At 35.7% G+C, this 20,403-nt stretch overlaps 1 protein-coding gene across 5 annotated transcripts in view; it reads left to right on the top strand.

Annotated features, from left to right (window-relative positions):
- Positions 1-20,403, top strand: part of LOC149801743 (aryl hydrocarbon receptor nuclear translocator homolog) — a 101,304-nt gene that overhangs the window by 6,151 nt on the left and 74,750 nt on the right. For 2 of the 5 annotated variants that reach the window (XM_089956063.1, XM_089956062.1), the window contains exon 2: positions 17,650-17,716. In XM_089956063.1, coding sequence (XP_089812189.1) covers positions 17,650-17,716 — 67 coding nt within the window. Of the gene's footprint in view, positions 1-10,972; positions 12,101-17,649; positions 17,717-20,403 lie in introns of those variants that run through there. The other 3 variants (XM_089956059.1, XM_089956061.1, XM_089956060.1) reach the window with 3 other exon arrangements.

Here is a 20,403-nt window from a genome sequence, read left to right as displayed (position 1 = left end):
TCACTCCATTTAACTCCTGTTGTTTTGTACAACATGAATGATTTAAAAACATCTTATTACCAATTTCATGTCTCGGTTACACTTGGAAGACATTACAGTGTTATCTTCAAAACAGAAGAAATAATGCAGTTTCCTCGTGCAAAGAAAATCTCATCTGGAACAAATCCAGGCATTGGAATAAGGCTGAATGCCAAATAAAATCTATCATATTTTACTTCCTGCAGATGCAAAAGACTATTGCAGCCACTTTCTTCCTGCTCCACTTTCTTAGAGCTCTACTGAAATCAATATCTTTGACAGATGTCACCTCAAGTTGTATAAGCATTAATCTGTTAATTAATTCTGAGCACACTCTGCTCCTTTTCTTTGTATCAATATTGTTCTGTGCTTCTTTCTGAAGGGGCATATACATTGCTAACTTTGTCAGCTTGAATGTGTTGGGAAACTGATCTTTGTGACTTTTTTCAGAGCTCACAGATATTATCTTTTGGCTACATCTGCTCCAAGATATTATTTTTCATTAACATAAACTTCCTTTGTTAAATCTGTAGTTTACTGACTACTATGCCAAATTTGTTATCTGTTCCAAAATGCTGTATTTAGTCCATCAATGCATGTGCAGACAGAGGTATTAAAATAAATATATTTACTTATTATATTTCATTTTTACCCTGATTTTATTCAGTTTATCTTAACCCTGAGATGGATACATGTACAGTGTGACCCCACTTTAGCTTGCTCTGTTAGAATGTAAATTCAAATATTACACGGTCGTGGCGTGACTCCTGAAATTTTTTATACATGTATTTTTCTCACACAAAAAAAAGTCTTTTTGAAAAGTATGAAAAAAACATAAAAAGTTGATTGTCATTTTGGGGAAGAGATCGCGCATGAATAATACAAGACGATCGTGGAGTGGCTCCTGAAATTTTATGTATTTTTCTCATACACTAAAAAAGTTTTTCCTTCTTAAAAGTATGAAAAATAATGTGTAAAATGTTTATTCTAGGATCGTGTAGGGCTTCGCCAATGTTACAAACTGTTATTTTATTTTCCTTATTGGCGGCAAAATATACCATCTGGTGATTTTTTTCTTTTGCCGACATTGTTGGCTGTTTAAACTTGTATATACAACCATTGGTTTGGAGTGGAGAAATTCAGAGACCCTATGAAAGGAAGCCGCAAACCTGATACAAAATGCACTAAAATTGATCTATTGTTACATAAACAATTTCTTTGTCCATATTGACAAACCATCTTAACAGTGCATTGGTATATCATAATCCACTTATGTTGACATCAAGCATGAGTACATGTACTGTATGTTGTGAGATATCTGCTTTTTTTTGTTGTTGACATTTCTGGTAACAGAGATCAACCGGATGAGGCATGATCTCATAATCTATCTCTCATCAGATTTTCGGCAGCTTGCTAGTAATTAACATATTTACATAGACTGACATTTTTGTGTGGATGGTATGTAAAATTCTTCTTTCCACTCAGAATTAAATCCTTCAGAACACCCACATGTTCTGTACTGATCCTTGTCATCAGACCAGAACACCTGCGTCTCTATCATCCGTTGACCCTTTGTTGAATTGTTGAGTGGAAGGCAGCATCACTCCGCAACAACAAATGTAAAAAAAATTAATTAAAAAAATAAAAAATCTTGGTTTATTCAATATTTTATTCAAATGTAACTATGATTGATCAAACGACGGCCAATTGCGTTTTTAAAAATGTGTGACTTTAACGAATTTGCAGGAGTTTTCACATTTCACTATTCTCCAAGAGCGCGAATTTGTACAAATTTTGCACGATTTGTGCAATGGCACACCCTGACAGCATTTCCGCTTAAGTAATTGACATATTAATTGACTTTACCATGAAGTCTCTATCTCTTTCTTGCTCTACCAATACTTCCTGTTTGTTACACAGAGAATAAGCTACATTGATTGGTTATTTTTTAATCTGGACCAGAAAAGCAATAACCGCATATGTGAATTCAGTGTTACATATTTCACCGTGCAACACACATAGCTTTCAAATCGACCAAAAGGAGTCAAAATACAATTCAGAGTAGAAACTTTGCGTGAAAGTTGTTATTAAATGATAATTTTACAAATCTTACATATGTTGCTGTTTCCCCATAACTGTATATTAGTTACACTGCTAGTGGTACTAGCTTTATTTAAAACATAATATGGAAATAAGAAGTTTCACCGTAACTAGTCAAATGCTTGTCTTACAGCATACATGCAGTTTGTGGTTTTGTTTATGGATTTTTTAGCACATGATTGGCTGTACAAGGCAACCAGTATATTTGCTGGAGGAGGAACCCAGAAAGAACCACTGACCAATGGAAAGCCACTGGCAAGCTTTCTCACATAATGTTTGATAGAAGAGCCTGAGGCTCCTATCCTCATGAACAGAGGTAAGGTGTCAGTGATCTGTAAAGGCAAGCACTTTAGACCACATGGCCATCTAGGGCACTCAGTTGGTCATCAATGAACATGACCAGAATGGTGAAATTGATCAGCCACTTTGAAGCTGTAAAATATTCCATTTCATAACAGTATTTCATCTTATGTTACATTTATCTGTCTCATCTGCTTTTTATGCCAGTAACCCCTTTTTTAGTTCTGGAAAGGTCCTCTTGGGTTACTGTATTGTATCTAACCCTTTAGGGATTAGGGTACACTCCTCAGATTTTCAGAATAAAAATGGTTCATGTGTAAATCTTATATGTTATAATGTGACATGGCCCTGCTTCAGTTAGTAGGAGTTCACGATACCTGTAATTAAATAATTGATAAGTTCAGTGTTTTATTTTATTTCACTATTGTATTTTAATACGATGTGTGATTTGTCACATTATTGTGTCTTTTGTTGCTCTAAGAAAAGAATAAATGTTATCAACTGAATGTCTTCCTTATTAAAAAGGAAGAAGAGAGTCAGAATACAGAAATTCCTCACTGGTCAAGTATTGTTTATATTGTGCAATTAATATGGGGTGTATATGGCACACAGTACATATAAACAGGTGAGTGTCACATGTGAAAATGATATTGTTATTGTTATTGTTCTCATTCAGATAGCTTTTATTTCAAAGAACAATGTTAGAACATTCAGTGGGAAAGTGTGGTCACAAAAAAGAGCCCTTGGATTACTCACTCAGACTCCATTACGTGTTCAAAGTGCACATGTAAGAATCATTGTACTTTATGCAAATTCAAGTCTAGCCAATTCCAACATATGTATAGAGGGCGGAGGAAATGTCAAGCCTCCTCGTCATCTGAATTGATCAGGATTTTGTCTTGCAAAGCTCCAAGAAGAAACCTACTATATGAAGTCTGATTATTCAGCTCTAAATAACACTCCTGGGTCCCAGAAATCTATGTCACCAGTCTCATTAGAAACAGGAAAGGTCCTTCCTATCTGAGGGAATGAACATTCAAGTACCCCCTCCCCTACCAAAGTGTGAGGAGGAGGGAGGTGCACCTGTTGTCTCTGGATAGTGAGTTGCTGCTTTCTGCAAGGAAAGAAGTGGATCTATTTTCTTAGGGTAGTGGCACATCCTCTTGAGGGAGAGTAACTGCACCTCACTCTGCCCAGAGTGTTCTAGATGATGATGCATTATCTATCATCATTGATTCCAATGGATTTGAAATTGAAACAGCTCATTTAATGCTTCCTATCAGACCCATCAGCTCCTGTCTGTTGGATGAAGAGGAGAAGATCTGGTAAAATGGTAAGGCTGTAAATAAAGTTTACTGTCTTCTACCAGCAGACTTATTTCCCAAAAATTGCCCAAAACAAACTCAAGATCATTTCCATTTACAAAAAGATTTCCAAAACCCAACCATAACCAGATCTAGCTTGAGACCTGTGTTCTCTGCCTCTTATTACTGGGTATGTTCCCCAAAGTGGCCCATTATACCTCCCCATTCAGACATAGATGCTTCCCAAGTAGCTATTACAACTGGACTCTGGGCCAGCTGCATTACAGGCCAAAATAAATGTGTGTTTCCTGTTGCACTGGTTTTAAATTAGGGTAGGTAGATAGATTTTTTTTAACATTAAAAATATTATCATGATTAATACAGGGTTTTCAAAAGACATACCCTCGGGTTTGACATGTTGGATTTGAATATGACCCATTTTTGATGCTTTGTCTTTTACTATGAGTGCACTGTCTGTAACAAATTTACTATTGGAGTCACTGATTGACATCTACTCGACAACAGTTTATACTTATTTGGCCAATAATATCGCACCAGTGGAAGATATATATACATGAATATGAACTGGGCAGAGCGAACAGTTAACTGATATCATGCTTATGGCTTAGATGCATCTGAATTAAGTTGAATTGTTTTGATATTACATTTGAAGTTTATGATGGAGGAAGAGGAAACAATTATGACATTAATAGACTGCCTTTTAATTAAATATCAGAATTGGTATGTTTGGACATCAAAAATTATTATGAACTGGTCCGAACTGGAGCATATTGCAGCTTGCAAGGCTGATTGTCAAGATAAGTGGACCAATTTGAATTGTTTTATTGGCAACTAATTTGCTTCACTTTGCGGAATGTTTAAAAGAATATTTAAGCATTTATGACATCACTGGAATCATTTCTGATAAAATATGGATGTTTTGTTTTATTGCTAGTTAAATTATAGTCATTTAGACAAAACAGGAATATATTGCTTCTTTAGAAGCCAGTTTTCAGTGAGGGATTGTGTTTTATTGGCACTTAATTTGCTTCACTTGGCAAAACATTTAAAACCTCGAGTGTTTTAATTCATGGATCATTCAGAAAACATTGAATGGCCATAATGCAAAGTGCATACATCTGAACTTTAAAATCATAATGGTGCAAGAAGTATTTATTTTCTTTCTCAATCTTGGAAATGACCTGCTGGTATTGAATTTTCTGACCCTCAGACTCCAAAGAAAGAGAAAGATAGTGTCATTTCTAAGGAGAAGGAGAGTCAATCTCCGAAATTTGTTCAAAAATGTAATGACTATTTGAAAAGTGAACTGCCAATTCTGTGATGTACATCCTTGACATCTGAACAATATATAACCTTCATAGTTGTATGGGTATATGTTTGCATATAAAATGATTTTAGCAGTTGATAACAGAGTACATTTATGTTGAGAAGTTTAAAATATAATAAAGTATAAAATAATGCTGTCTGTTTCATATACAAAATATAAACACAGTAACACATAGTTAAACGAGAAACACTTTTAACAAAAATCAGATTGTATGTATGTTTTTTATAAAATACTGCACAGGTATTTCTCATCACTCAGCATGAGACAAGAAATCTAGAATGTCATTTGTTTCCACGATTAACAGGGAACCACAGCTATGGGCTCATGATTGTCCCAAAGAATTGACTCTTGAGATTTCAGTTTTGACCCCTGAGAATTTCATTTTGACTCTTGAGATTTTAGGGTCACGGGTCAGCTGACTCTTCAGTTTTGAAATCCAGTGAGAACCTTGTATTATATATTATGTATTAAGCACAATTTAAGTGCTGGGCTAAACCAGCTCAGTTAGATGCACAAATCAGTTTTGGGGATTTCTTTTTTTTCTTTCAAAAAATATTTCTAAATATTTTTGTATGAGTTGTGAGGGGAATGCTAGGGTTGGCAGTGAATGACAGGGATGGTCAGCCAACAGGAAACACACATTTTTCTTTGCTAAATGCATTCTGGAAGTTGTGGCCAGGACATCCCAGCATTCACTTTCTGTCACAGTGGCTTTATGGGTGGAACTTGTACACATTCACTGTGATGTTGCACTGGATTCCTTGAAGGTCTAACTTAACCGTAGTGAAGACCTTCTAAGGGCTGCTCTGTTGGAACCTTAGACCCTCTTTGGAGGACCCATCCCACAGTGGCTTCACAAGATTGGAAGCATCATCACTATAGATCCTTTACAACTGCTCTTGGCCCATCATGATTGATCAGGAAGCCTACTAATGTGAATCACCTCCAGAAGCAACCCTCCAGAACCTTCCAACAGATGCATCACCAATCCAGTGCAGAACCTGAAATAAGATCTCCTCATCAGTCAAGTTCTCCATGTGGAAGTTGTCCAAAAACCCAAGGAATAAATTCCCCTAACTGCCTTTCTTCATATGCCTCATTTTCTAGGCTTGCTCAAGCATCACAGATGAAGGGTGGGTCCTTCCCAATGTTGGCAAGGGTTACGGACTTCAGTTTTGGGAATAACTCCCTCTGTCAAGGAATCTATGTTCCTTCACTACTCCATTCTAGTGAGATTAAAGGAAGAGGTGCACACCCTTATGCAGAAATGGGAAATAAAAAGGGTCCTGAACAATCAGTCTTCCTAATAATACACTATTCCTGGTCACTGGTCACCAAGAAAAGCAAGAGATTTCACTCAGTCTATCTCTCTCCAGTTTCTTCTTTGATCCAGAATACAATGCGTGCTTCAGACTGAGTATATGTAAATAATTAAATATTGGCATATAATTTTAAGGTACAAATAATGATAAAAATATAACAAATGTTCTTTCTTTGCAAAACAGGAAAAACCCAATTTCCTTAAACATACCATATTTTATTTTCCATGCCTTTTTTTTATTTAAAGACTGATATTATGTTTTCATATTTTTGGGTAAGCTCAGTTCTCTCAAGAGTGAGTTCTGTTGAAGCCGACTTGTCTGATTTCTAAAGCCCTGAGCCACTATTTTGTTGTAGTGATGTTAAACATTAAAACTTTACATGCATATATACATTCTTTTTATTTTATTCATACTTTAAATTCCTTGAAGGAACTATAATATATTGATTGGTAAGCTGTCTGTATTTACTACCCAGTTGTTACTTAAATTTACCTTTTAAAAAAAGAATGCTAAAACCAGTCAGTAGCATTTATTGTACTTATAAATTCATCCTTTCAAGAATGAAGCAGGGCTGCTAACATTTCCTTTTCCATCTTTAGTTTCTGACTGGCTCACATTTCAGATTGAATAAATTGCTATCTGGCATTAATTACTTTAGCTTCTGGGATAAGTGGACAGTAATCAGCATAACATTTAGAATTGACTATCCCCAGCCATTTGCTGCATAAACTGTTTTTTTTTTTTGTGTGTGTGAAAAATAACCCCTTTAATCATATCTACTCAACTGCATATCAAAATATTTTCAGTAAAAACTGTACTGCTGCAAGCAGTTCCAATAAACAAAAATCTCCTTTATGCTTCACTGCAACAGCGAATAGCCAACTTTGGGCACATTTATGTCCCAGTTTATGATTTTAAGAAATCTAATACAGCCATGTGAGAGGTCTGACTGATTGAGACTTAACAGTATAGGCCCCAGTCAACCAGCTCATTATGTGACTGCAGATCAATTGCTATGCTGGCTATATTTCATAGTTTGTTTTGTTTACAGGTGTATTGCTTATAAATTGAGTCATTTGCAAACAACTCGGATCTTGATCTGTCATAGTATAATGCACCTGCCGATCAGAGTCTCTGTTGTTTGTTCTACTGACTACTCCTAATAAGCTTCACAGACCCAGATCTGCCAGCACATTATGCAATGGCAGATCTGGGTCTGTGCTGTTTACAGTTGGACTCGTAAGCAAGTTGATATGGTATTTAGTTGATATTGTATACATGTACATGTACCACCCTTAGGTCAAGGTACAAGGGGAGAGATGTGGGTTAATGTATTTCAAGTTAAACCCCTACAAAAAATTATATGGATTTTCAGATGTGGCCATCAAAGCTACTTGTAGTTAGCTCTACTGGTCATAAACCAAATTGCTTTTATTATGTCTGTTGTTTATTGTCTGGCTGTTAGCACAAGTTTGTTGTCAGTGCTTCTTGAAAATTTCATTGAGGAATGCCATAAAACTTGACACTGACACATTTATTCTAGGGAGTCTGGTTTGTCCAAAATGAAATTGGTGTTGCTTAGACATGCAGTATGGTAATTACCTTGGCCATCTTGAAAATTTTGTTATTGCTACTCCTAAATTATTGGCCATAGCAATACCAGGTTTACACTAAAAGAACTTGTGATGTCAAGTTTATCCTAAGTGAAATGGCACTGAGCTGTGTGCCAATATGGCTGTCATGGTGGTCATCTGAAAACCTTGTTATCATTACTTCTAAATGGATGGCAATATCAATGTGGGTTTTTCACCAGTTGACTTAATATTTTATCCAATGAATCCCATATTAAAAGGATACCAGTGTTCATTGAAATATCAAACACAATTAAAATTTTCCTATCACTGCTTCTCTTGAATAATGGTCTTAATGACACAGGGTTTTCACCAGTAGAATTTAGATGCAGTCTAGTTGGTTGTGAATGAAACTGGTGCCTATATTGGACATCCAGTATGGCCACCAATGATACCAATTTGAAATTCTTGTTGTAGGTTGCTTATCTTGTATTCCTGGAACTTCTTTCTGACAGTTAATCATCAGCCCCTTTGCATGCCTTAGTTTTTATTTCTTTTTTTTTTTCACTTTACAAACATGTACATATGTGCATATAAAAGTGCCCCAACTGGGAATTTTTTTGAGCGTGGAGGGCAAGAGAAAACACCTTGAGTGATTGGGGCACATGTTTTGAAGGAAGGGCACTTTATGGAACAAAGAGGCATTTTTTTAAATAAATAAACTTGCTGATATTATAAAATTTAGAATTTGATACTTTGAAGGTGGAAACAGACAAGTACTTTCATGCATTTATCCTAATTAGGCAAATGTTAAAATAAATGTCACAATTAAAAAAGTGAGTTAAGGAGAATTTAATGAGAGTTTCTTCTGAATGTTTTCAAGTAGGATTCATCAGGGTTGAACTAGGCAGATATCTTGAGATGTCTTGTTGTCATGTCATTTTAAGTAGAAGAGCTTTCTCTTGTATTTTCAAGACCTGTAACCATGAGGGTATGTTAAAATCACACTTTCAAGTTTTCTAAAAAAAATATCTTTTGCCATATTCTTGGAAGATACATGAATTTTATCTCTGTGTAAGAGTGGAACAGTCACATGTCTACCCATATATACTTGCTTATAAGACAAGTCCAACTGTAAATGGCACAGACCCAGATCAGCCTGTGTATAATGCACCAACAGATCTGGTATGTACAGTTTGTTAGGAATAATCAGCACATTGTGCTATGGCAGATCAGGATTTTTGTTGTTTGCAATTTGACTATTTATAAGTGAGTATATATGGTACTTGAAACATGGTGCTATACATTGTAATTTAAAGGCATTTATTATGAGAGACATGTGGCAGGGTAATTAACAGACGTGTCAGCAGGCTAATTGTCTGAGAGCACATTTAGAAAATACATTGTGCCTTTTTTTTCAGCCACTAGTGTACAGTATGCATATTGATTCCTTAAAGGATACTGTAAATCAAAAGATTTTATGTTTGTGAAAAAAATATCTTTTTGATGAGTCATCTTATTTTAACCCTAAAAACTGGTAAAGCACTGATCACACAAATATGTTGTCATTACCATTAAAAGAAAATTTTAATTTCTTGCCAGAGTTTGTGAAAATTTTGTTACTGTATAAAACATAGTTTAAAATGTGAACTTTTACTTTTGTTGTGGCACATTTTTGGTGTGAAAATTTAAAATTAAATTGTAGGTTCATGCTCCTAAATTTGTTGATGAAGGTCATAGTTTCTCACAGAAACTTGTTTCATATGTACTAATTTCCTTCGATTGACTTCAAAAATGTCTGACATCAGCTGACTTAATTTACCTTTCTTACCATTAGACCCTTCCTAAATTCATTAAAATTCATCACTCAGATGTAATTTATGGAGAACCTCAGGGTCCAACAAATATTTGGTTACCACATGTTGATTTCAGGTAGCCCACTGGGATACTGCAAGATATCTTGACTTTTTACATAACTTTCATAAATAAAATAATCATGATTAACTTGTGTTTTTCAGCTAACTGTTTCAGTATTAAAGTGCCTTCCCTAGGTTACTAATTTAGCCAGGGCTACTAGTTTTTTTTTATCCAGTAGCCTACTGGGCTACACTTGCTCAGACACACATAGATGTGTTACTTATGAAAGCCATAAAATATGGCTGTAATCAGCTCATAACATAGTCTTCATTAAGATTAAAGAACTACATTGTTGACTTGAACTTTCCAGCACATTTTTTATCATTTGATCAAGGTCTGTATAGTTATCTCTTCAGGGTTTTCATACAGAAGGCAAATTCCCCCTTTTATACTGTCATCAGTGGGAATTTAGCAAGGACTCAATTATGGATGATATAAAAGTCCATTATTTACATAATCAGATTGAGATTTGTTAATCTTACATTAATGTTACAATTTTTGTTATGCAGGCAACAAATCAACTGCATGATTTATTTCACACATTTGTAAGGAGGAATTTATTAAAGTTTAGGGGATTCATACAGTTGTGCATCTTAGAAAAAAAACAGTCTTTATGGATTTTTTTTAATGCTATGGCACATAATACTGAGTGTATTAATTTGTAGCTCCTGGTAGCCCTTATATGTAAGCATATATGGTTTGTCAACAGCTTGGTCATATTTCTCCCTTGATGATTAACTTGGCATTTTACAAGATTAATATTTGTCTCTTTAGTACTGAAATATAGCTGTGCCCTCTGTACACCTGTATAATTTTTATTGTCCCCAAATTTACTTTACATTACAGTCATGCACAGAAACATCTGAGCTGAAATTGTCTGCTTGTCATAAACCTGTGTTGACATTTATAGGAAGCAGAAAGCCTCAGAAATGTATGTTGGTTTCTGCTGTTAATCATTAGCATGGATGTGTATTCCTTTGATGTGTGCATTACATTGAATTACAAGATGTCTGACATCTGAGATGACTTTGGATCTGTAATTAGGCTGTGTTATTTTACCCATGCTTGTATTAAAGTATACATGGCAGACTATACAGTTTTGTGTTGTATAGTGAAAGTTCTTTTTTTTTTTGACAGTCTTTAAGATCAGAGTCTTCTCTTGGTGTCTGCATTCAGTGCCTTTCAGTAGTTACCTGTGCACTGTATTTTGATATCATTCTTATGGTGGAGTCAGACATTGGACAGCTTACCGGTACATTCATTCCAACAAGAACAGTGTTACATTTGCACATTTGTATTTTACTTAGTAATAATACAGAGTGTTCATTATAATAATTTTGTTTGTTGCATGAACACATGAGTGACACATATGAATATAGGATGTGCAACATGCTTTCTGTGGACATGTGACTTGAAGCATACACGTACATCTGCATTAATGAACGTTTAATTTTGTGCCCATTTTAAAATTCTTGTGTTGATTAATGCATTTTGTCCAAAGCATATATGATTTACATAAATGAGCTAAGCCAAATGCCTTAGGGTATGTTGCATTTGGAGATATTTTTCATAAAAGGATACCTGACACTGTGATTTACATGAAGGACCACACATTAGCTAGCATGTTTAACACCATTTATCTCCTTGGACTTGTTCAATCCATCACATTTCAGTGAACCCCAATGTACATTAATGTGATTTAATTTTTGCAGAATTTCCTTCCTGGCATTGGAGCTATTAAAGACAATGGACAAATATTGATACAATAATATTACTTGTGGCAAAACAAAAACATGTTGCACACGTCCTTGATTTTTTAAGTCTATTGTGTGCCTTTGACTCATGAGTTTGTATGTTCTTTTATCTTGGCACTCATTTCATGGCATTGTTGGCACTATGGAATTTTTTTTAATGATTCTTGCTCAGAACTGAGACAGACCATTCAGCTTTCTTTTAAATAACAAGTGAGCAGAAATTGTCTCCTGGCATCATTTTTTGAGGATTTTTCTTGGAGCTCTTTTTATATACGCCTGAGCCAATATAGGATGGATCCATTTTCTACTGTAAACAACAGTTGTCGATTGCCTGTTGGATTTGGTGGCAGCAGGATGGGATATATAGTGGATCAGGACTCTGTCTCATATTCTTTACCACTTCAACCTGGATATACATGTACCCCTTTTGTAGGAATACCATCCACTGCCAGATTTTCTTTATTTGGTAGGTCACTTACATATTTTCATGTAATTCTTTTGATCCTGCATTTTTTACAAAAATTAATTATGATTCTGCAAGGAGTCTTAACAATTTACAATACTCTCAGGAGTTGAAGTTTCCTTAATCCTGGTTTTTGACATTTTGGGAGTGTAGTGGAGCAAAGCAAGTACATTACCACAATGTTGCACAGGTATTTAAGTCATTTGCATCCTGTTGAATCAGAATTTTGTCTGAGGTTACAACAGTAATGTCCAGAAGTTTGCTCTTCCTATAAAATAGAGTATAGGAATTTATAATGCATATCACCTACAGAATAGGCATTTGTATGCATTATGCATTAACTTAACCTTAAATTTCAGATAATTCGAAAAATTGTGTTTTAGATTTTGAAAAATTAAGTCACTCCAACAAGAAAACTGGCTGAGAAAAATATATGGTACATGTGCTTAAGTTTCTTTGATATTTTCCATCGTTTTGAAAAGACATTTCTTGTAATAATAATAATAATAATAATGAGGACTTTGTATAGCACCTAATATTTAGAAGCTCTAAGCACTTTACAACATTAGACAACACCTATAACATAAAAATCATATACATGTATAATGATACATGTATTATTACAAAAAACAAACACCATGAAATTAGAAAACATAAAAACATGCTGAAAATATTTAAGGTAGGGAACATTATTAGGTCTTTAGGTTTGTTCTTGCAGTGGAAATAAGTGAGTTTTTAAGGCACTCTTGAATGGGATCACTGTGTCTTTGTGTCTAAGTTCAGTGGACAATTCATTCCACGTTGCTGGGCCTTGGTATGCAAAAGAATGTTGTCCATATGACTTTGTTTTTGTAGTGGGAATAATGAGTATACAATTGTCAGAAGAGGAGCGTAAGTATCTTGCTGGTGTGTACACACGGGTGAGGTCGGATAGGTATGTTGGACTGGAGTCCATCAGTGAAACTTAGCACAGAGAACAAATTTTGTGTTTGATTCTGGATTGAATGGATAGCCAATGTAGGGTACAGAGCAGTGGGGAGGTGTACTCTGATCGTGGTACTCTAAGTATGATCAGAGCAACTGTGTTTTGAAGTTTCTGAAGTAGATATTGAGATGAACCAGACAGAATTGAGTTACATTAGTCCAGTCTTGAAAGTACTAATGAACATACAAGTGTTTTAGCAGAATTATGTGCAAAATCTTGCCTTGAATCAATTGTCCTTTGGCTTTTTTTAGATGGCACTGTTAGATTCGAAGCAAGTCGATTCCCATAATTTTATTCTAATCATCATTAAATGAAAAAGCCAGAAAATAGAATATGTTCATCTCAACTGGTTTTATTGTCAGAATGGTTCTGATTTATTAAAAGACTTCAAATAATTATTAGTTCGTTCACAGAAATGAGTCACTGTGGAAAAGTCACAAGTATTCCAGTTTTAATAGCAGCAATAACTTATCTCTGTTGTGCAGCTTATACTTTTTCATGTAAAAAAAAATACCCTCATCCATTCAATGTGAATATATCCTCCCAGAATGGAGAATTGTTAATATTGCACATTCCACTCGTGTACCTCACATGCCCATGCACAGAACAGTCAATCTTTTTCAATGATACCCTGTTAATGGTTTTCCATTCATCACAGACCCCCCCCAAAAAAACTGCTTGCTGTGAGTTTAAAACTGCTTTTGCTGCTTTCCCTTCAACGATTATCCATTTTCCATTTCATCATCTTAGTAATTAGTTTGGTTACCACATTGTATCCCACCTTTTAGGGGTAAGGGTACACCCGTTATTATTAACATTCAGATTTTAACTGATAAGTCTTGTGTGTTAAGTAATAATGCAACATAGGCCCTATCACTGCTTAATAGAAATTCATATTCCTTTATATTAATTAAAAACATCAGATTGGTGTTTTTTCTCTCCAATTTACCATTGTATATTAAATACGGTTCATGCAACTTGCATCTCTTTGTTATTTATCTGTCTGCATTACTCTTAAAAAGCAGTAAAAGTTTTAACAATTGAATGACTTCCTTATTAAGAAAAGACAGGAAATTACTTCCATGTGAATCATTGTTTTGCAAGTACAATGGGTGTGTATATCACACACTGTATACATATTGTCAGTAATATTAGTCTCTTTTAGATATATTTTATCTCGGTGAACAATGTAGGGACAGTCTGGGGAAAAGTGTGGTCTCAAGAAGGGCTCTAGAGACACTCAACTAGACTGCCTTGCATGTTCAAAGTACACACATAAGAATCATTGCCTTTTTTCAAAATATGGTAAAATGAAATCTGGAGTCTAGCCAATTCAAGATGTATGTATTTTGGTCGGAGGAAATGTCAGCCCTCATCATCTGAATTTTCAGGTTTTCTCTTAAGAGCCTCAAGAAGCCCATGGAAATAAGACAAGTTCTTGAGCTCAGAAGAATGCTCACAGGTCCCAGGATTTTATGGGACCAATCACTTCAGAGCCCCACCTGTAGGAGGGAATGAATGTTTAATGATTAGATTGCCTCCTCCAAAAAGGGAGAAGTCAAACATCCCTTGCACTCCAAGTAGCATTATGCTGTTTTCTGCAAGGAAAGAAGTTCACCACTAATCTATGGGTTGATTTGGGAAGAGCAGCACAACACATTGATAAGTGATGAAGACCAAACTAGGCTATGATATATCAGTGTCGCTTGACCAGTGTCATTGTACCAGGCAGTGACTAGTCTGGTCACCATTTGACTCATTAACCCCTGAAGCAAACAGCTAGGTGTTCCCTTAAGTATGCAAAGGGGTCACCAAGAGCAGTGTTCGCCTTACCAGTGCTACATCCCTGAAACTCATTGACAGCACCTGACTTGATAATTTTTACCAGGGTTGTTATTTGTGATAAATTAGTTTTTTGTGTGCCTTGTATTCCTTCACTTATGCTGAAATTTGTCACAGATGTTTTCAATAAAATTATGTACATAATGGTATAAATTTCATGCAAAAAGGAGGAAATAAAATTCAGCATAACGGTGAAAATAAATGATTTACTTACCAATTTGCTTTTCGTGTCATTTATAATCCATACAATTCATTATGAATTGATGATGAATAATTCAAACTTTCAACACATAAATTTTGATTTTATTTACTTAGACAAATTCCACATGTCACATCTCTTGCAACCTTTAACCTCATGTGAAACTGCAGACAGGCATACTTTTTCTTGCCAATTACATGCCTATCTTCCTTAGAATTCTCCACTGAACATTTAAAAAATAACAAAACTTTTTTTTAACAAACTCAGAATTGTGTACACTCGTGCTAACTAAATTCATTTTCCCAAATATTATTTACCGATTCTTCAAAAAATCTAGAAAATTCTCCATTAGAGTCTGTAAGATAACTTCTACTCCAGTGGATGATTCTCATATTTTACATCATTTTCACATCTAAATAACTCCTCTGTTTCTGGCGCTATTGAAGTCAGTTTTTTTCCCTTTGTGTTTCAGTGTTTCCTGTATCTATGTAAGTAAAAATTTATAAGTTAAACTACCTGCATAAGGAGGAAATGGCTTGAAATCAACCAATTGTTTGTGCCACTTTAACTTGTCGTGCAGGATACAGGTATAGATTAATACTGCCACTCAAAAGCAGTGCCGATGCTCTCATGGCACTTGGGAGATGAGGAGGTAAAGTATGACAAGTTATGTTGGCAGCAGGGGTAATGAGTTAACATCTGGTCACAGGTCAGTTTGTCAAAGTGACCAGTTATTTTAGAGTTGCATCTTGCTGATCTCATTAAATATTTTGAGCTGCAGAGTCCTGTCTCCCAATCTCTTACACAAAGATGGAATCTATCTTGTGTTTTATGGTCTTCCATGCAGATCCTCACACACGAGGCTGCTTTTACTCGCTTTGATGTCTGCAAGAAGATCTAGTGAGATTCATGCATTGTTTGTTGACACTGGCTGGCTGCAGTTTTATGGGTCTTATGAATCCATCTGGATTGTTAGCCAGAACTTGGTTACCTTTGGTAGCTCCATTACCTATAGAGATTCTCAGTCCAATCTGTGCTGTAGATGATCAAGATAACCTTTTGTGTCCTGCTAGGGCACAGCATTTCAATCTAAATGCCTTGGAAGGGAAAAGAAAGTGTAGAAGGCATCTTTTCCGTCCTCTTAAGGGCTGTGTTGATATTTCAGCCTCCATTATCATAGGTGGATTATAACCACAAGAGTTTTATGATATAGACCTTTCTTTTAGGAAACTTAAAGCCCATGAGACAAGAGCCGTCACTGCCTCATGGGTGTGTCTAAATCATTCTTTCTTGGAGGACATCATGAAGGCAGCATTTTGGCAATCCGTTTCTGCTTCTCCTACATCCACTCATTGCCAAAGCAAAAGCACTTTTTCTCTTGAACCCATAGTTGCATCACAGCATGTGGCCCCAAAGAACATATTCTATTAGTGTATCTCAAAATGGTTAGTATTTTTCATTTTTGTATGTTTTAACAGTTTAACACATCATCCTATCTCGCCTGACAAATTCAGGTGTACAGTAGCATTGGGTTAGTTATTGCTGCTATTAAAATAATTTTTGAAGGGTGTTAAAGTAATTTTAATTATGCAACACTTACCCATTGCTATTGCTTAATGCCCTCCTTCCACCCTTCTCTAATGTGCTGGCATTATTATCGTCTATGAAAAAGGTGACTTCTGCACCTGGCATATGAGGTGTATGCATGGACTGTGTGTTATTGACAGTTCTCAACTCTGTGGAAGGATCATTGACATTGAACAGGTGATGTTTTTTTATGCAAACAAAATAAAATTTATACAAGAGCGACAGGTAAGTATTGCATGCATAATTAAAAATGGTTTAACCAACCCACCCACCCCCAAAATGCATGCTCATGATGCAGGTTGGTGATAATGTGCCCATCTTCAGCAAAGTTTGATTCCAGTAAATTGTATCAATTCAGTTACATTTATATGTTTATTTAGACTTCATTTCCCGTTTTGTAACTTTGGCTTTGAATCTTGATTTTGTGTACAAACATGAATGTGTACATTTTATTTTTGTATGTACCTCAGATGGGGAAAGGTGTCATATTGTCTTTTCATACTGATTATTGTTCATTGGTATTCATTTTTGGTTTGGGGCCCCAATTGGCCGAGTGGTCTAAAGCGCTCACCATTCCGGATCACTGCCATCTCACCTCTGTCTGTGTGGGTTGGAGTCCAAGGTTTGGCTAGCGTGGGTACGTGGGAAAGCCTGCCGGTAGCTTCTCGTGGGTCGGTGGTTCTTCCCTGGGTTTTTCAGGGTTCTTCCTCCACCAGTTATACTGGCTGCCATGTATAGCCTATCTTGTGCTGAAAAATGGCGTTAAACCCTAGAACAACAACATTTTTGGTTTATAGCAACAATAAAATCTTTAAAAACCTGTTTCCCATTAGTGAATATACAGTACTTATTACTGTTTCATTCCAAAACTGGCTCCATTGTGTTCATACTAATGAAATCTTTCATTTCAAATTTACTTCACAAAATTTCTCATTTCAGGGACCCCAGACAGCAATAGAAGTCGGAAGAGGAAAGGGGCCAGTGGGGAATCCAACAGTGGGAGAGAGTAAGTAGCAATCATTGTCCCATGTTGTTGATTTTCTTAAGAAACAAAACTTTCAGGCAGCAATGTCATCCAAAGCAGAACAACTCAGTGTACGTGACCTGTGACCAAAAGGGTGCTGGTTTGATCCTGTCATCAGTTCAGTCCGGGTCGACTACCATATTGTCCATGGGCATGGTGCACTCCATATGCCTTGGCACCATTTGTGTTGCAGTGCTATAAAAAAGCCAAATCAAACCAAAACCAAAACCTGCAGCATATAAGGTACTATGTATACTCACTTATAACAGTGTTTCCATTTACCCTCATTTGCGCTTCAGAAACACCCAGATTTTTAATTTGACCCCCAGCAACAGTCTTGCAATCCTAGGGGATACACTGCTTATAAGTAAAATCCAATGGCAAACAGTATAGATCATGATCTGCAATAACATAATGTGCTTGCAAATCAGGGTTTATTTTGGGGGGTTTTCCTACCTTACAAACTGAACACACCCAGATCTGCCAGTGTATTATGTGACAGCAGATATGTGTTTTTGCAGTTTGCAATTAGACTAATCTTATAAGCAAGGTGGTAGAGACTTGAAGCTTTTATGAATGTGTGGTGTTTGTAGATTTGCTTTTACAATGAACCATGCCTTGAGAAACCACCCATTCTCTCGAGACCAGTTGTTTCTCAATAGGGGTCATTGCATCATATGGCAAAAGTGATTTCCGCATTTTGAATCTGATCATTTATGATATTTAGTCTTTCCAGTCAGTACTAGAAATTTAATCCATTTCTTGTTTGGTAGGGGATGGGTGGTGGGAGAGGGATCTTTAAGTGGAAAAATGTCATCAAATGTAGTGTATCTCCATCTTTATGTTCATTGTATTGCTTTGAATTCTACATTTGAAGTCCATGTAAGAAAATGAAGACAATTAACAATCTCAGGCTTAAAGGGAGGGTCATAATGTCTTCATAAGTAATTTAGAAGCAGAGCTCAAATTTAACATTCACATAAATTTGGGTTGATTGTGCAAAAAATGGTACTACACAAATTTCTAGAAGCTCTTGCTTCTTTTTGCAGGTACTAAATTTTCTGTTGAAGTTCTGTGAATCAGTAGTAAAACTCCTTGTGCATATGTCAGCAAAAGCAGAAGCAAAATTTATAAAGTGTAAACCAAGCATGTTGTGGCATTTGATCCTTTGGTTTGATGTATTTCTTTTGGTGTGGCCATTACCTTCTGTTAATATATACAGGACCAGGGTACAACCAAATATTTTCAAGGTGAAGTAGTATCTCTTTCAGTCACAAAAATATTTCTCTGATATTATCTTACTTTAGCTAAATTCTGGTTTTTTTTGTCTTGTTTTTAAGATAATTTCTAATGCTTGTGTTTTTTTGGTAGGATTGTGTCCCATATTATGCTGACCACCCCTTAAAAACAAATTGATCTCAATAGAGATATTATTGCAACTTTTATGATTGAAGTGCTTTATATTTTTATTTCTAATAGCCTTTCATGATCAAAAGATATGAACTTGGACATGCGTAATCATATTTCAGTCATAAACAAGAAAAACCAAAGTAGGAGTTTGTTCATGAAGAAATTTAACGGAAAGAAAAGTAGTTGCATTTTATTGTTAAATTAAAAACTTTAAGGTATGAAATGACATGTAAAGTAACAGATTTTAAAAAAATAGCTAGGTCATAGGATTTTGCAAGTTGTGTTTTTATATGCCTTCCATGTGTCATGCTATGATGTGGTCTGTTCATCTGTCCATACTTACATCTCTCTGTACATACAGCTCTTACATTTTTCATTTCTGCACATAAACTTTAGTTTTACACTTTAAACTTTTACCAAAACATTTTTGATGGCTTGTACTATGGGTGAGTATGAGGCCTATTTGATTTGGTGCCAAAAGGCCAAAGGTGAAGGTCGCTGACAAAATATTCTGCACAATAAGATTAGTTCTATATCACAGATCACAGATATCAACTAAACTTTGTGAATGGCTTGCACTTTGGGTAAGGAAGAAACCCAACAGTTTTTACAACAAAAGGACAAAGGATAAGATCATTGTGACTGAAAGAAGAAAAACTATTTATGTGTGGTAATTTGAGTTCTACAAAACAGACCTGGACCAGACTGTGGGTGGCTTGCACTTGGGGTAAGGAAAACATACTATTCATTTTGGTACAGAAAAGTCAAAGGTCATGGTCACGCAGACTGAAAGAAGTAAATGGTTTCCATACATTGACTTTACTTCTATGCCACATACAAAGACAGCTCCAGTGGCCTAGTGGTTAGAGCATCTGCCTCAGATGCGGGAGGTCTTGGGTTTGAACTCTAACCAAGACATACCAAAGACTTATAAAAATGGCACTAGCAGCTGCCTTGCTAGGCATTCAGCATTAAGAGGTTGTTGTTAGGACTGGCTGACCTGGTGTCAGGATAATTTGTCTGGGTGGGGCATGATGCCCCAGAGCAAGACATCACTGTAAACTGCCACACTGCAGACATGGTAGTGATATGACTGAAAAATTGTTAAGGCTACATTAAAAATCCAAAATACACACACACACACCACATACAGAATTCATACTGTATGTGGTTTGCATGTGCAGTAAGGTTCAGGTCTATTGATGTTGGTTTCACATGGTTAAAAGTTAATGGTCACTGCAGAAAAATAAAAATGGTGT

Source organism: Sinohyriopsis cumingii, chromosome 4 (assembly GCF_028554795.1).
Source record: "Sinohyriopsis cumingii isolate HCF-2022 chromosome 4, ASM2855479v2, whole genome shotgun sequence".
Lineage (NCBI taxonomy): Eukaryota > Metazoa > Mollusca > Bivalvia > Unionida > Unionidae > Sinohyriopsis > Sinohyriopsis cumingii.
This window is presented reverse-complemented; position numbering and strand designations above follow the sequence as displayed.